This window comes from Podarcis raffonei, chromosome 14 (assembly GCF_027172205.1).
Source record: "Podarcis raffonei isolate rPodRaf1 chromosome 14, rPodRaf1.pri, whole genome shotgun sequence".
Classification (NCBI taxonomy): Eukaryota; Metazoa; Chordata; class Lepidosauria; order Squamata; family Lacertidae; genus Podarcis; species Podarcis raffonei.
Window position 1 is genome coordinate 1,630,863 of NC_070615.1, and position 26,453 is coordinate 1,657,315.

Genomic DNA, 26,453 nt, shown 5'->3' on the forward strand with positions numbered 1-26,453 from the left:
CTCTGATTGAATCATAGCTGAACAAGAACTTGGGTTCATAACATTCTCCTTCTTTTTGAGGTGAGCATTGCAAGCCCCACAAGGCTAATATTTCCAGGCTAAGAAATACAAGTCTTGGTGCCATCTCTACCACCGACAACTTATTTTGGCGTCTACACCAAAAGAGCAAAGCAGCTGTTAGGTTGCATCAGGGGTAATCAACATGGTGCCTCCAGATGTTGCTGGAGAACAATTCCCTTTGTCCCTCACTGTTGGCCAGGGTGGCTGAGGCTGATAGATGCTGAATTTCAACAGTCATCTGGTGGACACCACATTGACCTACAGCACACTGATTCTGTCATGGGCATGTCTGAACATTGAATACAGACCTCTAAACACTCTTTCCCATCACTGCTAATAGGAAGAAATGAGTATTACTGAACAGCAGCAAAAGGAAGAGGGGTACGTCATGCACTTGAGCCGGGGTAGTCCACAAGGGGTGCCCTCCAGATGTTTTAGACTACAACTCCTATCAGCCACAGCCAATGCATGGCCAATGGACAGGGATAATGGGAGTTGGAGGCCACCATGTTGTTTACCCTTTTACTAGTATTACACATGAAATATGTAGGTGGCTCTAGCTGTGATGGCTTACAGTGGCCACATCACCAAAGAAAGGAATATAGATCAGAAAAAAGAATGCTTAAAATACATGCTTATTTACTACAGATCAGCTGGGGTACTCATGTGGGGAACATTCTTCAGTACTGTTGGGGTCTGGGTCCTTACGATACAACCTTCCCCTGCTCTTCAGTCCTAATGGTGTTTGTCTTTTAAGACGGCTAAGATAAAATGAATGATGAGTCAAATGTTGGGTGGGTGGCCAGCTAAATGAATCTTGAATCACTAGGAAGGAAGGACGATACAACTTCCAGTCAAGTCAGATTTTGCGCACAGAGTGGAGAATGCACTATCTTGTCCTTTGCCTCAGGCAACAAAATGGATTAGAACATTCTTGAGAAGCAATGACAAAATGGCTGCCATGTGTGGATAGGGGTGGAATAACACAGAATTCCTGGCACTTCCAAAAGAGCAGAAAATGAGTTGGGGCCACAACATGGCCCCTGATCAGTGAGAAAAAGGCACCTGCTTCACTGTTCTCACATGCAAAGAGAAGTTCTTAGTGATTCTCCTGGGTGGAGAATGGATTGGAAGAGGATGGGTGTCCATTGCTAGCATCCAATGAAATGTGGGTATGGTTGGGGGGGTTGGGGGGGCAGGCTCAATGCAGGACAGGCTGAGTCAATGCAAACAGGTACTGACTATGAAGAATGAACATTTTCTCATGCAATGTGGATTTTTGAGAGGATATATACTGAGATCTTTTGCAGGCACCATAGGAGGTATTGGCCAGCACACTGCTGCCTGTGGGCACTGTGTTGGTGACCCCTGACTCAGAAGGAGGCCACCTGAGGTGCAGAGCATTAAAAGTAAATGCACAGGTTGAATGTCATCAAATGTAATAGATGAGACAAATTTGTATAATAACTTTATATGCTGATTTATCTGTATGTATAGATGCAGATTTAGAAACAATTACTATAATTTAAATAGAAACACAATACATCCCATCATACTAGGGACAGTGACCAGGGGGCCTGTGTGTTTGCTTAGTCACCTGACTGGGTGTCGATGGGCAACTTGGATGCCCCATGTGCTCTCCCTTCTGATGGCCATCGTTAAACCGGATTTCAAACAGAGGCTGGTCCTCTGGAAAGCAGAGAATGTGGCCACCTTAGCTGCCGGCCAGAGAAGGCAATGGATGTGCTGGGTGGAGAAAGAGTCTGACCAGGTATAAGGCGGCTTTCTGAGTTTATTTTTAAGTGATCACAGGACAGATTAATTGTAGTGGAGGGAGACCGTCTAGTAATCGCTGCCATCATGAAATTGGTCGGGTGCATCCTTTTTGACTTTGCCACACATCAAGATAGCCAGTATTCAACAACTATTGGCACTACTGGCATTTGCCAACACCATGGGGCAGGGCACCCTGAACAAGGACAGCAACATAATCACCATTATTGGGACCAACAGTGTGTATGTGTCACAAACAATGAGCTAGCCAAATTTCAGAGCTTTCCTCAGTAATGATGTAAACTACTAAAAAGAAAGGAGAAGTGGTTGAAGAGAGAGAAATATGTATGTTGCGCTTATAGCATTGTGGGCTGGATCCTTTGAGGGAATTGGGGCAGCACTGCCCGTCTGCCCTTTATGCAATGCTGTGGTTTTGGGGATGTTTTAATTTTTTTTTTTTATTACAAAAAAGGCCTGACTGATTATATGTAATTTTATATGCAAAATTATGTGCAAAATTTTAAAATACATGTATTATACATATAAAAGTGTCAAGCCCCAATGTGGCACTTTATTACTGCAGCATAATTTTATAAGCACTAATACAAAAGTATTTCTGTATAGTTATATGCATTCTTGTATGTATCTGTTTGAGAGCTGGTTGTTTTGGGAAACCTGGAGCGTATATGTATAGAAAATCATACATATAATAATGCATATAATTTATTAGAATAATGAACATATGCATATAATAATGCATATAATCATTTATTAGAATAATGAACATGATGTGTGAGCATAGCTCATTTTTTAAGCAGAACTGGGGTTTTTTTAAGAAAATGCCATCCCTGGTTTCATCCTGGTGGGAATCATTTATTATGTCCAAGCAGGAACAAGAAGCTCTGCCTTGATACTAGCAAAGTTTCCAACATTTTTATTAGGTGTCATAGAAGTATTATGTAAAGGAAAATGGTCCTGAGGAAGAGTTTTATGCCAGTCAAGCTCAATGTTCTGGGATTTTCTCAGTACAGTCCTATGCATTAGAAGTAAGTTCTGCTGAGGGCTTCCTTCCAGGCACAGGACTGCTGCTTTCATTGACCCCTACTATCCCTGCATGGATTATTAGTTGACTCTGCCTGAGACATTTCCTTACATCTCCCAAGATGGGCTTTTGCTTGGCTGTGCTTAATGATGTTTGGAAAAACCCAGTTTTACAGTGTACATTTCCAAAAGGGTTCCTATACAGTGTGCTAGCGATATCACAGAAGCATGCACACCCTCAAGGGGTGCGCCAGTATGGGAAACCTCTCTTTTTAAAAGGTAGACTCTGTTTCAGTCCAAGCAGCCACAAATGACTGGGCAGAAGTCCAGCGATGCCAGCGATGGAGCCGTGGTTATCTGCGCCCCAGAAACCCAGACTGCCTGTTGGCCACTCTCAAGCATGAAGCGCAACACGCTGTTTTGTAATATGTGTAGACACACAGCCGGGCTTGCACGACAACGTTGCAGTTGTAATATTTGTCTTTGCAGTTTTCATCTGGAAAGGACAAAATAATTCCTTAAACAGGCAATGGCTAAGGGGTTAGCTTGTGCCACAGGAACTTGTGCACTGACTGAGACCAGCAGGGAAGTCTCTGCTCCAGGTCCTGCATCATCCCCATGATGGCATGAGCTCCTTTCAATAATAGCACCTCAATCAGTCTTCACTAACCCAGTGCCTTTCAGATGCTTTGGACTTCACAGTGGCCATGAAGTTTAGTATGAAATTCTCACAGTAATTTTCTATATGCAGTTTTGATTAATTTTAGAAAGCAATTGTCCTTGACATAATGCATTTTTGTATGGTTTTTGCATCAATCGACCACTTCAATTGGCAGAACTGGCACTACTGCAGGGCCCACATAATGCCCATTCTGCACTGGTAAGAACTCGGTTGTTTAGTGTGGCAGCACCTGCCCTTTGGGACTCCCTGTCTAGGAAGAGCAAGCAGGAGCCTCCACTATCTTCTTTTGTGCACCTGGAGAAAACAAGCATTCTTTTTTAGGCAACCCTTCCCAGGTACTTAGAAATGCCAGTGTGAATTCTAATCTGTTTTAGCATTTTAAGTTTTCCTCTAGGCCTGGGTAGCTCAGTTGACTAGAGTCTGGTGCTGATAATGACAAGGTTGCAGGTTCAGTCCCCATGAGGGACAGCTGCCTATTGCTGCACTGCAGGAGGTTGGACCAGATGATCCTGGGGTCCCGTCTACCTTGACAATTCTATGATTCTGTATGTTTGGCTCCAATTTTTTCTTGATTTTCTTATTTTTACCTTTTTGTTAGCTGCTTTGAGGGTCTTTTAAAAAAATATTGAAGCAGTGTATAAATTTTATGAAATAAATAAATAAATAAATGATGAATCTGTTTATTTTATATTATTTTATAAAATTTATATACTGCCTGCTTGTAAGAAGAAATTCCAGCCCATCAGGGTCTCCTGCTTATGAGAGAACAAAATTAGTGTCTAAGTGTCTATCTGCGCCTTGTTAAGTTGACCCTAGAAAAGTTGTTTCATTTTATTCTTGAAAGCAGAGCAGATCTGCTTCCAAGTTTTGGATTATGTTTGACATTCAATGGGGTGCAAGTTTCTTCCTGCAAAGCTGCAGTTTAAGCTGATCTCTAGGATTAAGGCTTTTTTTTTTTAACCGTAGATGTTAAAATCAAATTTTGTTTCTAAAACTCTTCAGGGAAAGTAGAAGTCTAGATGAGCATTTAACATTCACGGTGCTGCTTGGTGGTTTGTGTATGTTGGAGTTTTTTCTTCTTCCTGCACCTAGCTTTGCTTAAATAATACATTTCCCCAAACCACACGGCTTAAATAATACATACACCCAATCACTTTTGTTCAGAGTCAAGTACAAATCAATTTCATTTTCATGATACCTAAACACAAGGTAGCAGGCCGTTGTGTTTGACTAGCAGGCACTGTAGCGAAGCGTTAATTACTCAGCAAAACCCAGCTGTTTGAAGTGGAAGAGAAATTGCAAAAACAGTGGCAATTATTATTCATACAAATCCTACACTGTTGCAGATGCAAATCTTGAATTTGAGCCATAGTCCTGGAATGTTGTACATGGGGAACCTCTTTAGTGACTTCAGCTTTGAAAAGCTGACAGAAGAATGGGGGAATTCAAATTCCTATTTGACAATTATTTTTCTCCCATTTTCTGAGGAGTTGGATCAGAAGTGGGGAGAATGAGAGGGAGGACTCTGGGAGGGAGGAGGTTCCAAGAACGAAATCAAAGGAGAATGAGAAGGTTCATCATCTGTGCTCTTCCAGATATTTTAGGACTCCAGTTCCCATCATTCTCTTTGTCTACATCAAGGGTAGCCAATGTGGTATCATCCAGATGCTGCAGAACACACATCCCACCGTCTCTGATCATGGTGGTCAATGGGAGTTGAATACCACAACATCTGAAAAGCACATTACCTCCCCCCCCCCCCCCATGTAACAGCATACAGGTTGCTGGTGGAATCTTTTAGAGACTTCCTGGGCACTCAAAAGTTGTGTGTGCCAATAAAAAGACTAAATCCCAAATGAAAAACCAATATAGCTTTCAAAAGAAACTTGCTTATTTTGGTCTTGTTAAAAAGAAAAACATACACACACCCAAACTATTACATTTTGTTAAAATCTGACCTTATTGGCTTGCCTCAGTAGGCACAGTGGGTCAGTTTCATTTTTCCTCCACTAGATGGAGTTCCACAATTAGAATAATGGCAACATTACCCTACCTATTTCGGGTATGCAGTCTTGAGTGTTGCATTGCTCCTTCTCTTCAGGTTTAAGCTGGGAGTCACATCTGCTGCTGGGCGTCATTTCATCAGAGAGACATCGCACCTCTCGGACACGGAAGCCGCCTTCGCAGGACTTTGAGCACTGCAACGCATTTAAAATAAATAAATAAACGCTCTGGCAAAGTATGAAATTAAGAAAGCAAGCCACACTCACAGTGCAGCCCTGTGTATGTTTATTCAGAAGTAACCCTCACTGCAATCCACCACACTGTGACCAGTACCAACATTACTCAGTCATTTTGGGAATTTCCACAGATCAGGAGTGGCATGCCAGGTGTTGGCCCAGGATCAGCCCCAAATCAAAAGATCAACAGAACATCAACTGTGTCATTTTGCAGCTTCTAGTTTATTGCTTTCTCAGAATGCTGTTCTCTTCCCTTAAAACAAGAGTGGTAAGAGTAATTTGCCCTTCTGTGTTGTCATGAAAATCTATCCAGGAAGCAAAGCACTCAAAGTAGGAGAGTGGGCAGAGCTGGGACAGCCAAAGCAATTTCCTCACTTAGCAGTCTGAAGCAATTTGGGATCATATTGTTTTCAAGGACTCTGGGAGGGAGGAGGTTCCAAGAACGAAATCAAAGGAGATTGAGAAGGTTCATCACACACACACAGCCCTCTGAAGACACCCAAGTAAGAAGGAGCTCTTCACAAACCACTTGATGTCCACTAGACCTATTTTTATCTCAGTTGAAGGAGATACAGGAATGTTTTGAGTTGTGCAGAAGAGACAGGTTTTCCTGTCAGCAGGGTGACTGTCAAGAACCTTTGTATGCTTCTTTCCTTGTAACATTTACAGCCCACCTTTCTTCCAAGGAACCAAAGGTGGCAGGTGTGGCTCCTGTTCCTCCCTTTTGTATCCCCACAGCCACCTAACCCAAAGATACCCAGTGACTGAGCAGGGTTTGCAGTCCTGGTGCCCCAGGTGTCCAACACTCTAACTTGGGGGGGGGGGCGACCTCCAGTCATGCAGTCAATTGTGGTCCTCCAAGCTTCTCCATCTGACTCTCCTCAGGTCACGCACACTACCAAGTCACACCATCTCTCCCCGAGGCCACACCTCTCAGCAGCTTTACTCCGTATCCTCCTTAAGTGTTTTTGCTAAGTTGGGATTTGCCCTTGCTTGCCTGGATGGAGGATAGAGCTCGCTCTCTCTCTCTCTCTCTCTCTCTCTCTCTCTCTCTCTCTGTGTGTGTTTTCTTTCTAGAAACTAGCCTACATGTCAAAGGTAAAATTCATATTAATTGTTCTTCTCACTTTTGCCTCTGGCCCCACCCACCACCACCAAATGGCCCCTGGGATGCTCTCCAGAAGAGAATGCGGCCCTCAATTTGAAAAGGGTTCCCTCCTTCTGCTCTAAACCAAGGGTATTCAAGCTCCCCAGCTAAGATAGCTGATGTTCTGGGAGTGCTGGCAAGGGCATGAGGTCTAGAAACTTATTAGTGGGAAATGGCGGCTGCATGCAGCTACCTAGGCGAACTGGATGCTGATGACCAGCCAGTTGGGTTCCTTGCTGAAGATGCTTTCATCAGCGCCTTGGAAGCAGACTAAACAGACAATTCCTTACTTGCATTCCTGCAGTGTTAAATGTCACTGCACGGATTATTTCTTTAAGTCAAGTCCTCAAAAGGAAAAACTTGGAAGGTGTCAGGTCTGGTAGCCTGGAGGCAGGCAGATGGTTCAGCAGAGAGGAGAGGGAAGCAGTTCAACAAGGAATCAAGCGGGAAGGCAGACGATGAGCAACTCTGCATGACACAGCTGAGTGACAGAGCACCTGCCTTGCATGCAGAAGGTCCCAGCTTCAATCTCCAGCACCTCCAGGTAGGGCTGCAAAAAGCCCCTTGTTTGAAACACTAGTCACTGCCAGTCAGTGCTGACATTAGTGAGCTAGATAGAGATTCCTCTGTTCAGTTTGACCAGCCACTTTCAAGGTCTGTGTGGGAGCTCCTTGGAGGACTAGAAGCTGCACCTCCACCAGCTATCATGTCACCTCTCCCTGGCTCCAAACCCTGCATCCTTTCCTCACGGGGGAGCCCCTCCACTCCCCGCAGCTAGTTGTGGGCTTCCCACACACCTCTGGTTGGCCACTAGGAGAAGAGGAGGCTGGACTAGGAGGGCCTTTGGCTCTGCTTAACCTCTCCAGGGCTGGCCATAGGAACAGACTTCAGCTGAGCATTTGTGTTTTGGGCAGAGGAATCAACCAAACACAGCCGAGTACTTACCGTGCTCCATTCGGTGCTAAACCATTTAGCGCCGCAAGGCTTGAGGTAGCAGGTCTGCTGGTTGGGAGGTGTCTCCAGAAATGAGCACTCCTCAGGGCTCAGCATGTCAAAGCTGCTTTCCGTTTTTCGGATACAAATCACTTCTCTCTGCTGAGTTCCACGGCCACATTCAATGGAGCACTATACATAAGCAAACAGAAAACAGAGGTGGAGATACATACTCATATGTTTACTTCATAAACTTTAGACTGTCTTTTTTGTTGATTGCTTAATTATAATTTTTTTATAAATAGTCACATTTTTCTATTCTGCTTGGAAACCACTCTGAGGTTTCCTGCAACCAAGTGGTTTATAAGTTTTATGAAGCATAGAGGAGGTTTACAGACAGAATAAAATAATAAGGTTATCAGTAAAAGCAGATAAAAACAAATCTTTAACAAGTTCAAAAGGTAAATTCAGCAATAAACTAAAAACAGATTAGACGATACATCAACACTCTACATGTCTGGAGGGGCTCGTCTACACAAAACTGTCTTCAGCAGGCGCTGGAAAGAGTGCAGTGAAGGCCCTGCCTGGCGTGAAGAGGCTCCGTGTCCCAGAGTGCAGGTGCTGCCAAACGTCAAAGATCCATTTCTTACAGATGTTGAACAGGTATTATGGGGCACCTGGAACAGGGCCAGTGCCATTGATCAAAGTGGTTGAGTGGGCATATATGGCATAAGAGGTATTCTTGCAGGAAAACTGGTCCCAAGTTGTTAATGACTTTATATATATATAACAGGCAACCAGTGAAGATCTCTGAGCACAGGTGTTATATATGCCAGCAATCGTGTTGCAGTATTCTGCACTAACCACAGATTCAGGATAGGTGCAAGGGAAGCCCCACAAAGAGTGTATTGCAGTAAATGTAATGGAGGTAGCTTATATAAAAGGTCCCACCCCCACCCCACCCCGTCTCAGTTGGTTGCTTACCGTTTTAAATACGCAAATTTTATGAATTAAAATATTTCACCGAATCTCCATAAGTGAACTAGCTTTTCTCCCCCCCCCCTCAATAAAGAGAGCACAAAATATAACCCTTTTCACCATCAATATTTTTGCAGCCGTTAGCAAATTCTAAACAGAACTCAGAACTTTTAGAAGATATCTGAAGGCAGCCCTGTATCAGGAAGTGTTTTATGTTGGACATTGCATTATGTTTCTATATGTGTTGGAAGCTGCCCAGAGTGGCAGATGGGTGGGGTATTATTATTATTTATTATAGTGGTTGCTGATGGATATTGCCAGAACTTGTCTGTATTTTTTTGTTTGTTCCTGTGTGTTGTGTGTGTGTGTGTGTGTGTGTGTGTGTGTGTGTGTGTGTGTGAGAGAGAGAGAGAGAGAGAGAGAGAGAGAGAGAGAGAGAGGAACAGCTGGCCTTTGGTATTTACACTTGGCCTGTTATATTTGTCACATCTTTGTTCCCAGAGACAGATAATGCTGCAATCATTTGACTTGAATCAGAAAGATTAATTGGTTTTGCCCAGCAAGCAAAACAGACAGGAGGCTCCACTTTTCAGGTTTAATAACTGTTCCATTTAGCAAAGCAGCTATATCAGTTCATGAGATTAAGGCAAATAGGGCAGGACTCTTCTTGCACCACAGAAATGTCTCGTTCCACTTTAAGATGATGGGGATACATGAAGGGACAAACTACACATTTGCAGTCAATTGCATGATACTTTGTTTGTTTGTTTGTTTACTTAAGCAATGAATCCCCAAGCAGTTGTCTAAAGCTGCAGTCAGTGAGGACTGATTATGTTTCTTTTTCCCATGGGCACATTCCTTATCAAAATATTACCTCCCAACAACTTTTTTTGCCCTGTAATAGACTTTGCTCTCTCAACCTGTCTCCTGATTTAATGGGATTATATTAATTGCATTTTTAATAGTATGGTTGGTTATATTTCAATGCTTGTATAATTTGTGAATTCACTTCAGTATTACTGAGAAGTCAATTTGGGCTTTAAGCAGTTTACATTATTTTTATTTTTATTATTATTAGTTCTTTGCTGGCAGAGCTCTGAGGAAAGCCCTGAAATGGGGCATTCTGAGTGTGGGTGGGGGCTGAGGCAGCCAGGGATCCACTGGATCCCAAGCTGGGCTCACTGCCATCAGGCAATGGCATTGGGCCTTCTCCAGGCCTGACTGCTGTGCCAGCCTTGAATTTCCCTGCCACCCTCACCTTTCGCTGTGGCCACTGTGAGCTCTGCCCCTCGGCAAAGTCCCACCGGCAGTGGTTGGGGCAGCTGGATTGCAGTCTAACTAAATTAGGCCTGGGGGGGGAGGGGGTGTCCCGGGAGTCTCCTCAATGGTGCACTGTTCTCCTGAGAAAGTGGTGCATTTATCGGAGGTGAGGAATGGTGAAACGGACACTGTTGGGCTTAACTTTTTTGCTCTGCCCCCAGCATTTGAGGTGAGAATTCAGCTTGGCTTGCTCCCGCCCCCCTTTGCCATTCTGTTTGATGTGGGGGAAGTTAGATGCCACCAGGGTTTCCTTTTCATCTCCATAGCCTGCTCCTGAGGGAGGGGGCTTGGGCCCAGTTCAGAAACAACTTTTGGCCCAGGTAGCCCTTGACTGAATCTTTAAAGGTTAAATACACAATACAGTACCTGGCACTTTTTGGAAAAGGTCTTCAGGAGAGAAATCCAGTACTATATTGGTTTCCATGTCACTTGAAAAAGGCTTTAAAAATACCAAAACACACTTAGCACAATTTACTTAAGAAGAAGAAGAAGAAAAAGAAGGGGGAGCCTTGTTTTTACTTCTGGTAGATATTAAAAGCACAGGATGCTTAACCAGCCCCAAGTAATCACTTTTAAATTGGCCCAGGGACACTTCAAATGCCTGGAAGCCCCTCAAACAGAAGAGAGCAAAAACTTGACGCTGCTTCCCAAGAGGGGAGGACTATATGGCGAAGAGGCATGTCTTCACCCAGGCCTTTGATACCTGAGATGTGTGTTTGCAGGAACCACCATGTTCCTGTGAATGTCAAGACTTCTGAACTGTTTTTTACTTCAATTCTTTCCTGCCAGGCCTTTGGCTTTGAATTATCTATGGCCTCCTTTGGTGGGTGGGATGCTCTAATCCTCCTCCCCCTCCCCCTCCCCCCTCCTATTACTACTACTATTATATGCTACCTCCCCTTCACCCTAACGTGCCAGGGCAAGTTATAACATGTGAAACAACATTAAAGTATTGTCTTAAATTAACATGAAAACTTAAGATCTTTCTTGGATCAGATGAATGGTCCATGTAGTCCCACATCTTGTCCTCACAGTGGTTGACTAGGTAAAGCCCACAAGCGATACATGAGCGCAATTGCTCTTTCCTACTTGAGATCCCCAACAGGCATTCAAATACATGCTGCCCTTGATCACTTTACCCCCCTCCATTCATTTGTCTAATCCCCCTTTAAAGCCTCCCAGACTGGTGGTCTCCACCCCCCCTCCCATCCTTTAACTATGGTGCAAAACAGGGTTTCCTTTTGTCTGTCTGGAATCTCCCAGAATTCAGAGGTTGCCCAAATTTCCTTGAAACATCATTTTCAATAGAAATTTGGGTGGCCGCTCTAGATGGCAGATATGAAGCATAGAAATGATGGAATAACTTTTTAGCAAGCATGTTTGGAAACTGCCAGAGGTTCATAATGAAACCGATTTGGAAGAGACACTGATAATCTGCTCTAAACATGACTACAAATCAGACGGTCTGAATGGTGCAACCACCATTTTCATCACAAATCAATCTTCAACACATATTTATTTTTTTACACTATATTATATATTGTAGCTGACCAGTGGAGAATTAAAATATTATGGGTTTTAAAATGTCCGTGGCTGCATATTCCTGAAGAATTTATTACTTTAGAGAAATAAATTAGAAGCCTGAAGCAATATGGTAGATTTATGGATAAACTCTCTGTGGGTGCTCCGGAGTTCAAGACATAATTCCTGTTAACAGCATTGTAAATTGCTGGTCCCAGAGGCAATTAACTCTTGGGATGCCAGTTAACATAACAGAACCTTGGAACTGGTCCACCATTCAAAGGTCTATGCTGGGATGGGGGAAGATGTCTATGCAAGAAGAACAAGGATTGGGTGCTTTTCCAGGACTATTAAGCAGATGCACTCTAACAGTGCCCCAATATGAAACAAAGCTGTAAGATGCTGATTGTAAATGTTTGAGAGGGGCTTTCAATATGCATCAGCTTTTGTCCTGAGAGAGAGAGAGAGTCAGTGTGTTGAGCGAATGCTGCATTTCATTATGATTCCATAGCTTGGAATTCTGTGAAATTCTCGGCTGGCATTTTTATTACTTTAAGTTGCTTTTGTTTACATAGCTCACCACTAATCTAATTTAGATCTTTTTCCGACAATAAGAGAGGGGGCAGAGGGCATGGAGGATTAAAAAGGGGGCCAGTTCTATTGCAGAAAGCCTTGAAGTCCTAAAAGCTTTATCGTGCATTTTGTGAGACTAAGCAGTTTATTGGCACGATCAGCCATATCAGGGAGTCAATTATGAAAAAACGATAGAATTCTGATCATCAAAGTCAGAGATATAGGCCAGCGGTCAGCAAACTTTTTCAGCAGGGGGCTGGTCCACTGTCCCTCAGACATTGTGGGGGGGGGCAGGACTATATTTTTTGGGAGGGGGGAATGAACGAATTCCTATGCCCCACAAATAACCCAGAGTTGCATTTTAAATAAAAGGACACGTTCTACTCATGTAAAAAACATGCTGATTCCTGGACCGTCCACAGGCCAGATTTAGAAGATGATTGGGCCAGATCCGACCCCCGGGCCTTAGTTTGCCTACCCATGATATAGGCCTTTCCAGTGCTGAGGCTAAACCAAACTCCACTGAGAGTAATGGCTTGCCCACACCAGAGTTTGCATTCCCATTTAATTTGTGTAGTTGTAAAGATGGTGTCTCCCCTTCGCATTAACACCCCGGCACAGTCGGCTTGATATTTACAGTCTTTATTACATATGTACAAGAAACAGCTACAGTTCAGGATTATGCATCCGAACCCATTGAGTCAGATTCGGGGAGTGGCTTCCTTCAATTCCCGCACCAACAAAGTAGGTGTGGGAATTGCGTGAGACATCTTTGATCCTTAGTTTATTTCCCTCCTTGTCTGTGCTGATTTGAAAGCCCCCTCCCTTCCAGAGTCTGAGCTCCCTTCCGGAGCCTCTGGGTGCTTGAAGTGCTCTGCAGCATCCCCGAGCCCCTGCTCCGCCTCTTCTGTCACTTGCTCCTCCAAATTCTCCCTGACAGTAGTCCACATGATGTGACCCTCAAACCACATCAATCTCAAATCTTTCCCCTTGTAAATTTGGTTTCAAAACTGTGCTTTCCTTGGGGGTTGCAGACTATTTGTTTTAGCGTTTTGGGGTGGGTGGATCCACTGTCACTTTCTGCTATTTCTCTTCCCTTGCCCACTAACTCATTACCTGAATTTCTTTATCACTTTTGCTTGTAACTATTTCTGGTGTGCTTCAGGAATTCCCTGGTTCTTTCATCCTTTTGATTTGCACAAAACCAGAAAACTGCCCAAGCAATCACCATTAGACATTTCTACAGTAGATATATTGAGCAGCAATCTGAAAAATGTGTGCTGAGAATTTAGTTGCTTTCATTTTCTTTTCCAGTGTGCTAGTAAGGGTGAGTCAGGAGCTTAGCCACACACATATATCCTTTTGACCTCTCAGATTTGCACAAAACCATAAAACTGCACAAACAGATTTACGATTATTTGACACTGTGTTTTGCACAGTTCTTTGGCGGGTTTTTAAACCACCAACAAGGCATGCCCTATCAGTATTTAACTGCCATAATAGAATCAACAAATTAGAATGCAGGGACATACACAAAAGCCTAGTCCTTTGCACAGGAAACACCAACCTTGCTCCTCATATACTAATTCAAAAGCATGTTGTGACCCACCCTGGGACATTAGCATGAAGGGTGGGTAATAAATCAAGGGCTGGATTCAACTAAACAGTGACTGCATTGGGAGCCATCTGGAGCCAGCACAAGTCCTGCTAGCACAATGGGCTTCCCCCACTCCTCCCTGGAGAACTCCCAGAACAGCACACATTCTGGGAGTCGGAGACACATAGGGCACAGTTTTTCAACATTTTTGAACCCATTGCTCCCTTGACCAACTACAATCTTTCTGCGGCACCCCTGTAGAGCTCAGGAGCCCAGTTATGTCACCCCTTGCCTGCAGCTCCTCACCACCTTTTCAAGCACCCTCCCTTGTGGAGTGTTCCCTCAACCTCCCTCCTCTCCCCTCTCCTTGGGAATCCTCTGGGCAGCCACTGCTGCCCCCTGGTCTCTGAGTTGCCCCCCCCGCCGCCGCCCCAAAGAGAGGTGCCTCCTCACACTGCCCCACAGGGGCCTGGAAAGAGGATTCCCCCCAGCTTTAACAGGTGAATGTGAGGCCAGAACCTTACCTTGGGAGGCAACAGTGGGTGCTGCCAGGCCTGCATGGCATAATGGCTCCCCTTCAGCACTGGACACTCATCTCCCAGGCACTGGCAGAGGAAGAGGGGTGCAGGGACCCACCACAGGTCCTAACACATTCCCAGTGATGTCAGAATCCAATTTGGTCTGAGTGATCTCTTCTGGTTTTCGTTTGGGGTTTGGTGTCTTGGGGGATTAGCTTAGTTTGTCAAGTCCAGGTATGGATCAGCCAAGGAGTGTTGGACTCAGCTCTTCCATCGCTAGCTAACCGTTATGAAGAAATGGCCAAATAATTAGGGAGAACGACAGATCCCTAATTGATCCGTCAGCACCTGTTTCTCTCCAGTTTAACTGGTTGAGGGAAAGTGGCCAGAAGGAATACAACCATAGGAGCAGAGAGAGAAAGAAACACCATTCAGATCTCTTAATGGAATTGTGTAGGGTAAAAAGACATTGAGAACATATGGAGCCAACAAAGGATAATTCTTCAGGAATAATAATGATAATAATAATAAACCCAAACATTCTGGAATGTGATGATTGCTAAAAGTATTTCCCCCAAAAAAACCAATAAATATAATAAAGTAAATTAATAAAAAAGAGCCACATAATTAACTCGCCTGAACTCCGTTTTTCTTAATTTTTGCTGGATCTTCCCCCAAACATTTTGAAGATGAACAGTACCTGGCTCCAGCTTCCAGCAAACCATTCCACTTTCCCCAAACATGGCCCATTGTCACAGGGTGTGGTCTCTGCTGGTCTGTTGTGTCCGCAGCCCTCCAGTGGTAAACTGCTGATGTGGTTGGTCATGCATATGACGGAGCGTGTCCGGACACCAGAGCCACATTCGGCTGAGCACTGTCATCGTGGGAGACAACGAAGACATCCGTTAGCCCAACTGCTGCTTTAGTGAAAGCAGTTGTGAAATGCTTGGAAGGTGACTCAAGGGCTCTCTGGCACAAGAAGGTACACAAATCCAGATCAGGTTCTGACAGCAGGAAATCCACATTCTGCAATCAGAATGTATATTCAAAGAGGAATCTTGCTTTGGAAGAGGGGAAAGGGCAAAATGGAAAGAGAGAGAGAAGACAGGGAGACGTTTCCAAGGTGTCATCTGTCTCCTGCCACTTATTCATGAAGCTTAGAAATCTGCTCTAGATAATGATGACGAAGATAAGTAAAAATTGACAGGGTGCTAAATTCTATGCAGGATAGCATAATATGGTGATGCGTGACCTTCTGGGTAACTGAATTGAGGTTTCCATCAAAAATACTTGATAGTAATACCCTAGACAGTGTTATAGTACTCATGCAGCCTATTCTGTTGGAAAGAGATATGCAAACTTTTGGGACTGAGGACCACAATCCCTTTGGTGAATTGGTGGTGCTGTGAACAGCCAAAGCAGAAAGTCTCTGTCTGTCTATCTCTCTCTTTCACACCCACACCCACACACCCACACACACAGGCCTGATCCAGCAGGCTCTTCTTATATTCAATGAGCCTTTCATCCAGTATAAATCCTAATTTGCTGGCAGAGTGTCTATACATCTTTCTGCTAATCATTCACTTATTGTGCACACAAAGTGTGTTCCTTTAAAAAAAAACCAAAAAACCCATTGATTTGTTATGCTAGGGGGTGACAGAGCATTTTAATCCACTTTAATTTAAATTTCTTGGTATTTGTTTGAATTCCTCCCACAAAACACTCACAGCCTGGTGGTACCATTTTGGGTCATTAACATTCCACGTCCACAAAGTATTTCAATTGGCTTCTGGTGCTTTCAGCACACTCAGCTAGCAATATTACTTGTTGAGGTTCTCCAGAAACTGAGTTCTGTTCTAAGTAAGCTGAACAAACGGACCACATTTCAAATTAGATGCCAACTAAGAAGATACTCACTTGCCCCACTCTGTGCTGTGAGATTTCAGCGCAGATTAACTGCTTGCAAAGAATATTAAAGGGCTTCAGCAGCAGACTTGGAGCCAGGATATTGTTGGGCTCTTGAGCTTTATTTCCATCTTTTAAAATTAAAACAAAGACATTTCTCTGCAAAAACCAGACACCCAACAGCATGCTTAAGCTTCTTGAAAACATCTGGGTGACATCATAAAAGCAGCAGAGGAGCCTTGCTGGCTCAAACCAAAGAGGCTTGTGTAGGCCAGCCATGGGTTCAGCCATGGGTTCAGACTCAAGAGCCTCTGGCTGCAGACTTTCCTGCTGTGGACGGCCAGGGCAGGTGTCACGCTCTGAGCTTGTTGCTGGAGATCATGAAACAATGGAGCCTGAGGAACATGAGCCCCCTAAGAAGAACCTCCTGGATGCTCATGGGTGTCTTCACAGAGGGTCCACTGCAAAGGGTCACCATACATCTGGTATTCAGTATTTGGCTCAACAACTTTGCCCAAAAAGCTCAAGAACTTTTGTGTCCGGATTTTCACTTTTTGAAATATGGCAACCCTACCACTGCAGGAGCCAGCCAGCTCAGGGAGTACACCATGGAAGAGGCTGGAGAGCAGAGTGGGAGCTTTCAGGCCAGAGGGCTGGCTCTTTAAGAACGCCCTAAGTCACAAGGGGCGGAGCCAGAGAGAAGTCAGTTGCATACACACCACACACTTAAAACACGCTTCTGCCTCCAAAGAACCCTAGGAGCTATAATTTGTTAAGGGTGCTGGGAATCTTAGCTCTGTGAGGGGTAAACTACAGTTCTCAGGATTCTTTGAATGGGGGGGTGTCTCAAATTTGTTTAAATGCATGGTGTATATGCATAATTTTTCTGACACTTTTGCCCCCTCTTTTCTTTCAAAGAGTTCAGGGCAGCATGGGTGGTTCCCCTGCTCCTGCCCTTGAGGGAATCCAGGGCACAGAGCATCCAGTGGGTGCACTCATCATTACTCCATGTGAGCAGCAAGTGTGCAGTCTGGGTTTTAGCAACTGCTGTGCTAAAAGGCTTGAAATGGTGGGAGCAGCACCACTTGTAGTTGTACAGCAACAGGGAACTCTCTTACAGTGGGGGTAGGGTGGGATTTAGTTCAGTTCACATCTCGTAGAATCATAGAGTTGGAAGGGACCCTGAGGATCATCCAGTCCAACCCCCGGCAATGCAGGAATAGGGATCGAACCTGCAACCTTGGTGCTGCCACTCTAACCACTGGGCCATCTGAGCTAATGAATCATAGAATCATAGAATAGAATCATAGAATCATAGAGTTGGAAGAGACCACAAGGGCCATCGAGTCCAACCCCCTGCCAAGCAGGAAACACCATCAGAGCACTCCTGACATATGGTTGTCAAGCCTCTGCTTAAAGACCTCCAAAGAAGGAGACTCCACCACACTCCTTGGCAGCAAATTCCACTGTCAAACAGCTCTTACTGTCAGGAAGTTCTTCCTAATGCTTAGGTGGAATCTTCTTTCTTGTAGTTTGGATCCATTGCTCCGTGTCCGCTTCTCTGGAGCAGCAGAAAACAACCTTTCTCCCTCCTCTATGTGACATCCTTTTATATATTTGAACATGGCTATCATATCACCCCTTAACCTCCTCTTCTCCAGACTAAACATGCCCAGCTCCCTTAGCCGTTCCTCATAAGGCATCGTTTCCGGGCCTTTGACCATTTTGGTTGCCCTCCTCTGGACACGTTCCAGTTTGTCAGTGTCCTTCTTGAACTGTGGTGCCCAGAACTGGACACAGTACTCCAGGTGAGGTCTGACCAGAGCAGAATACAGTGGCATTATTACTTCCCTTGATCTAGATGCTATACTCCTATTGATGCAGCCCAGAATGATGTGCACCTACCTACTTTGTACTTCCCAAAGCAAGGCACAAATCAGAGCCATCCCTAAAACACACAGACAAGTTGTGCAACAAAAAATTTGTACAAGAAAGAAGATGTATATATTAGGGGAGAGCGTGCGTAAGAAGAAAATACAATGACTATTTGGAAAAGGGCTTGCAAAAATATATATAGTAGGAGAAATTGTGCAGTCAAATAAAGACTTAAAAATAATCACAAAGTGATGTGCAAATGGGAAGAACTGCCAGGGTGTGGGGGTGGGGGGGGTGAGAAACTGAGAAGAACCAAAATTGACAATTGTGTCCATACCGAGTTTTTAACAGTGGCTACTGGCTGCCATTACTTTCCCACAACCACCAGCAGCCTGAAAGCCACACTGAAATGGTGCTCTGTGAAGATGCCAGTGGTATGTTTGTGCACAATCCATAATGTCACCTACCTTTCTACCTTCTGAGACTCACAGCAGGTTTATTGGGTGATTTCAAATAAGGAAACAGCACAAAGGGGTGAACGTCTTTCTTCTCAAGTACTGAGGCCCTGATCCAAATCTCTCTCTCTCTCTCTCTCTCTCTCTCTCTCTCCCTCTCTCTCTCTCTCTCTCTCTCTCTCTCTCTCTCTCTCTCTCACACACACACACACACACACACACACACAGAGAGCAAACACACAGCTGCTTTTAAAGGAGTTTTGATCATGGATCTCCCATGGGACCTTGACTGTAAGGCACTCATATTTCTGTGGGTACGTGTGTTTGAAAGAAGTCACCTTAAAATCCAAACTCCAAAGGTAATAATGAGAGAACAGCTGGTGAATTGTGCCCAACACAGTAGCAAACATTTGGAAATGGTTAATATGAAGAATGCACCCAGTGTTTCTCTTGCTGTACATAAAAGCATGCATTGCATAAAAACAGATCTCACCCCACTGCCATACACACATAAAGGCACCTAGTTCTTCCATTTCTTTGCTGCAACATAAATTAATGCAATAATTCTTTCTTTAAAAAACTATACAAAATTCACAACCTATCCTTTGGGCATTCAGCAAAAAATGTTCTAAAAGCATTCTCCAGCATAAAAATAAATAAATGAAGACATATTTTTAAACTTGTGTGGGAACAAATAGTACATTCAGTGGGAGGGGAGAAAGGAAAATGAACTCGTAGCTGATCTGTATGTTCAACCGGGTGGATTTGCACCAATCCTGGATCTAATCCAGAACGCTTTAGTCAGTTTATTTATATTTCGCTGTCTTGGAGAATAATTCTTTTTCTTTTATGCACATGAGATATCGCTCCAATAAATTTCTAAAGAGACGTTCATCTCTGTGTAAAAGAAAATAAGCAAACACACTCAAAAATACTTTGTGATTATAAATTAAAAACGAGTCTCTATTACAAGAAGATCCTTTGAGCCTTTGCCCTGACAAACAAGCTTTGAGGAGCAGGGAGATTCTGGCAGGCTCCACAACTGCCGGGAAAGAGGTAAGAATCATCATAAAAGGATTGGATTGGAAGACTTTAAAAAAAGAGAAAAGACCCAGTTCCTTCCCTTCTCCCCCACAGACAGGAGCACCTACTCATCAGATCCCCATGTGCAACCTGGTGCAATCACAGTGTAATCCCCACCCCCAGAGCTGGTGCACTGCAGAGGCCTGTTGGTGCCTAGGAGGAAGCCATCTTATTCCAGGTCCAGCTAGCCTGTGCCAGGACAGACTCACCTGTGGCTATACAGCAGAACAGATGCCAACTCCTGCCAGCCGCAGACAGAATGGCCAATGGACAAGGGTGACGCCAGAAACATCCAGAGGCCATTCCTGGCCTACACTGGCTGGAGTCAGTTCTCTAGGGCCTGTGGCTGAGGTGTTCCCCTCACCTGCTGCCTGCTTTTCTTTCTAAACTGGGGGTGTCAAGGTTCGAACCCGGGTGTCATGAGTCCCAAAGAGATGTGTCTTGAAGAGACATAGTGGAGGGGCTGGTCGGACCCAGACACAGGGTGGGGGAGCTGCCCACTGCCGACTGTGGAGAGGGGACCCAGAAGGTTGGGAGAGGGTGTGCTGGGGCCTTGAGGGAGAGAGCAGTCCCCCCAGGAGGGAGTGACAGACAAGGAGCCAGATTCCAGGGGATTACACCTCACATCTGGCTCCATGCCAGCCTTGCCTCGGATCCCAGTGCCCCCTCTAGCACTGCCAGAGCCCACTCCTGGCCCATCGTCTCAGAACAAGTTCGGTGCTCACTTTTGCCTCCCCCCCTTTTCCATGCTCAAATTCTGCCTCTCCTGTTACCACACAATGGGACCCAAGGGGGAGGCGCACAGTCTGTTGGAACAACATCCTCACTTGCTTAGCATCTGTTCGGTCTCTGAACCCCATTTTGCTGAGGTGATGTACTGATTTGAGCATTAAAGCATTAGGACAGAAAAAATACTCCAGTGAAATGATGCATGCAAAATATTTGCCTTGCCACTAAGCTTGAGCTGGAAGATGACCATTACAAGCCTTACCCGGTCGCTCCATTCTGTAAGAAACCAGCTCTTTGCGCAAGGCCCCATGTCACAGTTCTCGATATCGTTTGGGCGCAGCTTCATGTTACATTCTTCATCGTCAACGACATCTCCAAGATTGCTGACACACTTCACATCTCGTGTCTTCTGACCCACTCCACATGGCACGGAGCACTAAAACAAGAAAGATCTCTGGGTCGGGCAGGCACACAGGGATTGCATGCATTTATTCATTTTGATTGCGTTTCACTTCCTTTGTACCCTGCCCTTCCTCCAAAAGTGTCCAGGGCAGCAAGAAGTACAATTCAATGAAAAATGACCAAAAATAAAACAGAGTTTTCCTGAGGTTTTGATAAAAATCAGTTTGTTATTCATACATTCTTCTTATGCTGGTCTGTGATCGTAATAAAGTTGTGTGTGTGTGTGTGTGCACGCACACGCTTGCAGGGCTCTTTTACTGCATTGCAATGAAATAAGGAATTGATGGCTGTGGCAGTGATTGTATAAACCTGCCCTGCCAGGCAAATAAATATCCAGAACTAAAATACTATTTTCTATTATGTCATTGTTGCAAATTGGATGGAATACAGATTATGTTTTACAGTTGAAGCATATTTTAAATTGTGAACACTAATATAACATTTGGAGCTATCCAACAAATGGCCTGAGATTTAGAATCATAGAATCATAGAGTTGGAAGAGACCACAAGGGCCATCGAGTCCAACCCCCTGCCAAGCAGGAAACACCATCAGAGCACTCCTGACATATGGTTGTCAAGCCTCTGCTTAAAGACCTCCAAAGAAGGAGACTCCACCACACTCCTTGGCAGCAAATTCCACTGTCGAACAGCTCTTACTGTCAGGAAGTTCTTCCTAATGTTTAGGTGGAATCTTCTTTCTTGTAGTTTGGATCCATTGCTCCGTGTCCGCTTCTCTGGAGCAGCAGAAAACAACCTTTCTCCCTCCTCTATGTGACATCCTTTTATATATTTGAACATGGCTATCATATCACCCCTTAACCTCCTCTTCTCCAGGCTAAACATGCCCAGCTCCCTTAGCCGTTCCTCATAAGGCATCGTTTCCAGGCCTTTGACCATTTTGGTTGCCCTCCTCTGGACACGTTCCAGTTTGTCAATGTCCTTCTTGAACTGTGGTGCCCAGAACTGGACACAGTACTCCAGGTGAGGTCTGACCAGAGCAGAATACAGTGGCACTATTACTTCCCTTGATCTAGATGCTATACTCCTATTGATGCAGCCCAGAATTGCATTGGCTTTTTTAGCTGCCGCGTCACACTGTTGGCTCATGTCAAGTTTGTGGTCAACCAAGACTCCTAGATCCTTTTCACATGTAGTGCTCTCAAGCCAGGTGTCACCCATCTTGTATTTGTGCCTCTCATTTTTTTTGCCCAAGTGCAATACTTTACATTTCTCCCTGTTAAAATTCATCTTGTTTGTTTTGGCCCAGTTCTCTAATCTGTCAAGGTCGTTTTGAAGTGTGATCCTGTCCTCTGGGGTGTTAGCCACCCCTCCCAGTTTGGTGTCATCGGCAAATTTGATCAGGATGCCCTTGAGTCCATCATCCAAGTCGTTGATAAAGATGTTGAATAAGACCGGGCCCAAGACAGAACCCTGTGGCACCCCACTAGTCACTCTTCTCCAGGATGAAGAGGAACCATTGATGAGCACCCTTTGGGTTCGGTCAGTCAGCCAGTTACAAATCCACTGAGTGGTAGCATAGTCAAGACCGCATTTTACCAGCTTCTTTACAAGAATATCATGGGGCACCTTATCAAATGCCTTGCTGAAATCAAGGTAGGCTACATCCACTGCGTTCCCTTCATCTACCAGGCTTGTAATTCTGTCAAAAAACGAGATCAGGTTAGTCTGACATGACTTATTTTTCAGAAATCCATGCTGACTATTGGTGATCACAGCATTCCTTTCTAGGTGCTCACAGACTGTTTGCTTAATGATCCGCTCCAGAATCTTCCCTGGTATTGATGTCAGACTGACTGGGCGGTAATTATTTGGGTCCTCTCTTTTCCCCTTTTTGAAAATAGGGACAACATTTGCCCTCCTCCAGTCTGCCGGGACTTCGCCTGTTCTCCAGGAATTCTCAAAGATGACTGCCAGTGGTTCTGAAATCACATCTGCCAGTTCTTTTAATACTCTTGGATGCAGTTCATCTGGCCCTGGAGACTTGAATACATCTAGACTAGCCAAATTCTCTACTCCATCGCACGTAGGTGCATGGAAGATGAGGAAGTTTAGAGGGCCACAGTACATGGTCCCGAACCTCACCATCAGCATTTCCAATGGTCTCAGCAAGAAGGAGCAGGTGCTGATGAGAACATAAGAAAAGCCCTGATGGACCAGGCTGAAGGCAGGGATGGGGAACCTTTCTATTTAACCCTCAAGACTTCCCTGGCCCTGCTTTGCCGCTTCCAGGAGGGTTTCTGCCAGGCTCCAATATGTCCTTGAACTCTCTTAATGCTTCTTGTTTTCCTGCATGGAGGGCAGAGAAGGGTGTGCAATGTGGCCCTCAGGTTGAGAAAAAGCTATCCACTGCTTTCAGTTATACAGTGGTACCTCGCAAGACGAAATTAATTCGTTTTGCGAGTTTTTTCGTCTTGCGAAGCACGGATTCCCTGGGTATTAACGGTTTTAAGAAAAAGGAAACAAACTCGCAAGACGTTTTCGTCTTGCGAAGCAAGCCCATAGGGAAATTCGTCTTGCAAAGCAACTCCAAAAACGAAAAACTCTTTCGTCTTGCGAGTTTTTCGTCTTACGAGGCATTCGTCTTGCGAGGTACCACTGTATACTTTTCCCCTTAAAGGCCATTCACGTTCCCCAAGCTCACAGGAGCAGCTTTCCTGCTAGCCTCTTCTACCTGCCCTTTCGTAAAACATTCGGACAACTTCCATGTTATGGGTGACATCCAGTGTTTTGGTTCCATGAATGGAAGGACGTTCTGGTTGAGGAAGGAGAGTTGTGAAAGGAGCCCTTCCACAAACGGAGTGAGAACACTGGAAGTTCCCCAGTGTTGCAGGATCAGGGCTGGTGCAATGTCAGCTGCAGCCACTGCTCCTGAAAGGTAAGCCTGTTGGGGGGCATGTTCTGTGCTCTGAATCATTCCTGTTTACCGATGTCCATTCTGTCCGAATTTGCCATTCGCTGCAGATCTTCAGCTGGCACGTACTTGTGGTCTCTGGTTTCTCCAGATGGTGGCAGCGGTGTGGCTGGACTGTCAGGGTGCGGTTGGCATAGATCTGCCGGCACAGGACTTGGCGGTGCTGCATCCCGAGGCCGCAGGTCTTGCTGCATTCCGACCACTCCCCGATATCCCAGCTAAGAAATGCAGGAAGGAAGAAGAGATGGGAGTCATTCTATATCTGTTTCGGGGTGGGGAGCCTCAAGCCTGGTGGCGTTGGTAGGGAAATGTGGCCCTCAATACCTCTCTGTCTGGCCCTTGCGACTCTCCCCAGGCCATGCCTTCCCCAGCTCCACCCTCCACTGGCCTTGCTTCACACCCTCCCTGGGATATGAGGGGTGCTCGAGTGTGGGTAGAAAGTAGCCCACGGTACGAAGACAATATTTGCCTTCATTGCCCCACCCACTTTTGCCTCTGGCCCCACCCACCACTAGGATGTGGCCCCCAGAAGGGAATGTGGCCCTCATGCTGGAAGAAAAAGTTTAGCACCCCATCTATCTACGTGCTGGACAGAAAAAGTTTTTGAGCTCAGCCACTGTCCTAGCCCAGGGGTTCGCCAACATTTTTCTCTGGGCCACACTTTCCGAATAAAAATTTGCTTGTGCCACACTGTGTTTGAAATGTATGTGCGGATGTGGCACAAATCAATGTGCAGGGAGTAAAGCAGCATATATTATATTTGATTGGTGAAATGGGCACTGTTACAGGCGTTACATTTGTAAGAACTGCATCTTTAAGTGGGGCAACGCCTACGCTTTGGAATGCCCTGCCTCTTGATCTCAAGCAGGCGCCTTCACAATACTCTCTTCAGAGCCTGCTAAAAACAATTTTGATTAGACAAACCTGCTCAGATGTTAAGAAAGTCTTAACATGGACTTAAATTATTCTTGTTGATTTTCTAAGTGATAATGTTATTGTCCTATCTTTTTTGTAAAATGATTTAAAATCAAGTGCTGCATAAATTTTATGAAATAAATAAATAATATTATTGATTGTTTCATTGTCTTGAGAGTTAACAGAGCACACCACAGGGGGTGAAGTCAAATGACCTCCTGGGGCGAGAGCCTGGGCAGTGGGTACGGAGGTCCTGGACTGCCCAGACAAGACTAGTCTCTCAGCCTCGCTGATGTGGTCCAAAGGAAAGCAGAGTAATACAAACCCTGATTTAACCATACAAGTAATAAGCATCATTCTCTTACAAGGCTGGGCATGGGAAGGTGTTGCAGGCTTCCTCTTCCGGGGTGGGCTTGGTGCTGGTGTCACAGTAGCTCTCAGACACCTCCTCGTGGCTATTTCGGTTGACGCAGAGGAAGATGGGATACTGTGAGCCTGGGGTGAAAAGCAAGGAAGGAAAAGTAAGAAGCAGTGGGGGGAAATCTCAGGGTCATATGTTGGGTGAAAGATTCCTGTATTGCCCTGGACTAGATGAGATGACACTTCTGTTCCCATTCAACTCTACAATTTTACAATTTATTTACTAATAGACTGACATAGTTGAGCCTTTGGCCTAATTTACCTGCTTCTTCTTATGTTCTTAAAGGTGGCAAAAAAACAAGGGTAGCAGTCAGTTCTTCCCTACACATCTAACAGCAGCTTTTTTTGTTTTTAAATCAGGTTTCATTGGCCAATTAAAATAAACAAAAAGGAAAGGTAAATGGCCTTCGCACTGGGCAAAGCATACTTGATCTTTGCTCTTGACTATCAGCTCAATCACTATGCCAATCTTTATTTTGCTTACGAAGTTTGTTGTCCTGAACTGTGCTGCAGCTTTGTTATGGCCTGTGGCTAAAACAAAATGCATATGGAATTGAATTGCAGAACAAAGGGGGATTAGCTTCCTCCGCCTTGGAAATGTTTCCTAAACCCTTAGGATTGGGCTGCCCATTATATCATGTCGAAGAGCTGATCATGGTCGTCATCGTCGTCGCCCCCCGCCCCCCCGCCAAAGCTCAGGAGGGGATTTTTGCAATTTCGCTTTGTGAGCCCTGGAATAAATCCCTTTCTGAATTCAAACCAGAGAGGCACCTCTGTCTTGCCAATTTCTCCAGGGCTAAAACTTGGACCAAGTTGGATAATCTTCCTAGTCAAAATATGACACACGGGTGGACTTGCGCCAACTCTGAAGTGTATTTTGATAACCAGACCGCAGCTCTCTTGAGGCAAGAAGGAATCTGCAGCAGAGCGGTCCCATTAACAGGCCAGCCTGCTCGGCAAAGAGCTAAGTCAGTCAGGCTTCTGTGGGGTGCAGGCTGCTGGGCTGCAGCACTTCCCACAGGTTTGGGGGAACAAAATGGAAAAGGTATAGCAGCGCCCCATGGCATCCTAAGGGAGGTCCTGGGACATCAGCAGGTGCCTGTTTCCCAAGGCCATGAAGGCTCCAGCTTGGAAGTGGACTGCTCTTCAGCATGGACTGGAAAACTGTTTAGACGCTGGAGTCTCCACCCATTCCTGACTCCAAGTCTGGCCCTGAACATTAAGAACTTAAGAAGAGCCTTTAGCTGGATCAGGCCAATGGCCCATTTAGTCCAGCCTCCTGTTCTCACAGTGG

General features: G+C 45.0%; 1 protein-coding gene across 5 annotated transcripts in view; it reads right to left on the bottom strand.

Moving 5' to 3' along the window:
• Positions 1–2,581: 2,581 nt before the first annotated feature.
• The window catches only part of THSD4 (thrombospondin type 1 domain containing 4), a 507,461-nt gene continuing 483,589 nt past the window's right edge, over positions 2,582–26,453 (bottom strand). For all 5 annotated transcript variants that reach the window (XM_053364384.1, XM_053364385.1, XM_053364383.1 and 2 more), the window contains 7 exons: positions 25,105–25,234; positions 23,838–24,042; positions 20,693–20,866; positions 15,084–15,257; positions 7,889–8,068; positions 5,610–5,754; positions 2,582–3,370 (listed from right to left, as the gene is read on the bottom strand). In XM_053364384.1, the coding sequence (XP_053220359.1) occupies positions 3,228–3,370; positions 5,610–5,754; positions 7,889–8,068; positions 15,084–15,257; positions 20,693–20,866; positions 23,838–24,042; positions 25,105–25,234 (1,151 nt within the window). In that variant the 3' untranslated portion in view covers positions 2,582–3,227. The remainder of the gene's footprint in view (positions 3,371–5,609; positions 5,755–7,888; positions 8,069–15,083; positions 15,258–20,692; positions 20,867–23,837; positions 24,043–25,104; positions 25,235–26,453) is intronic.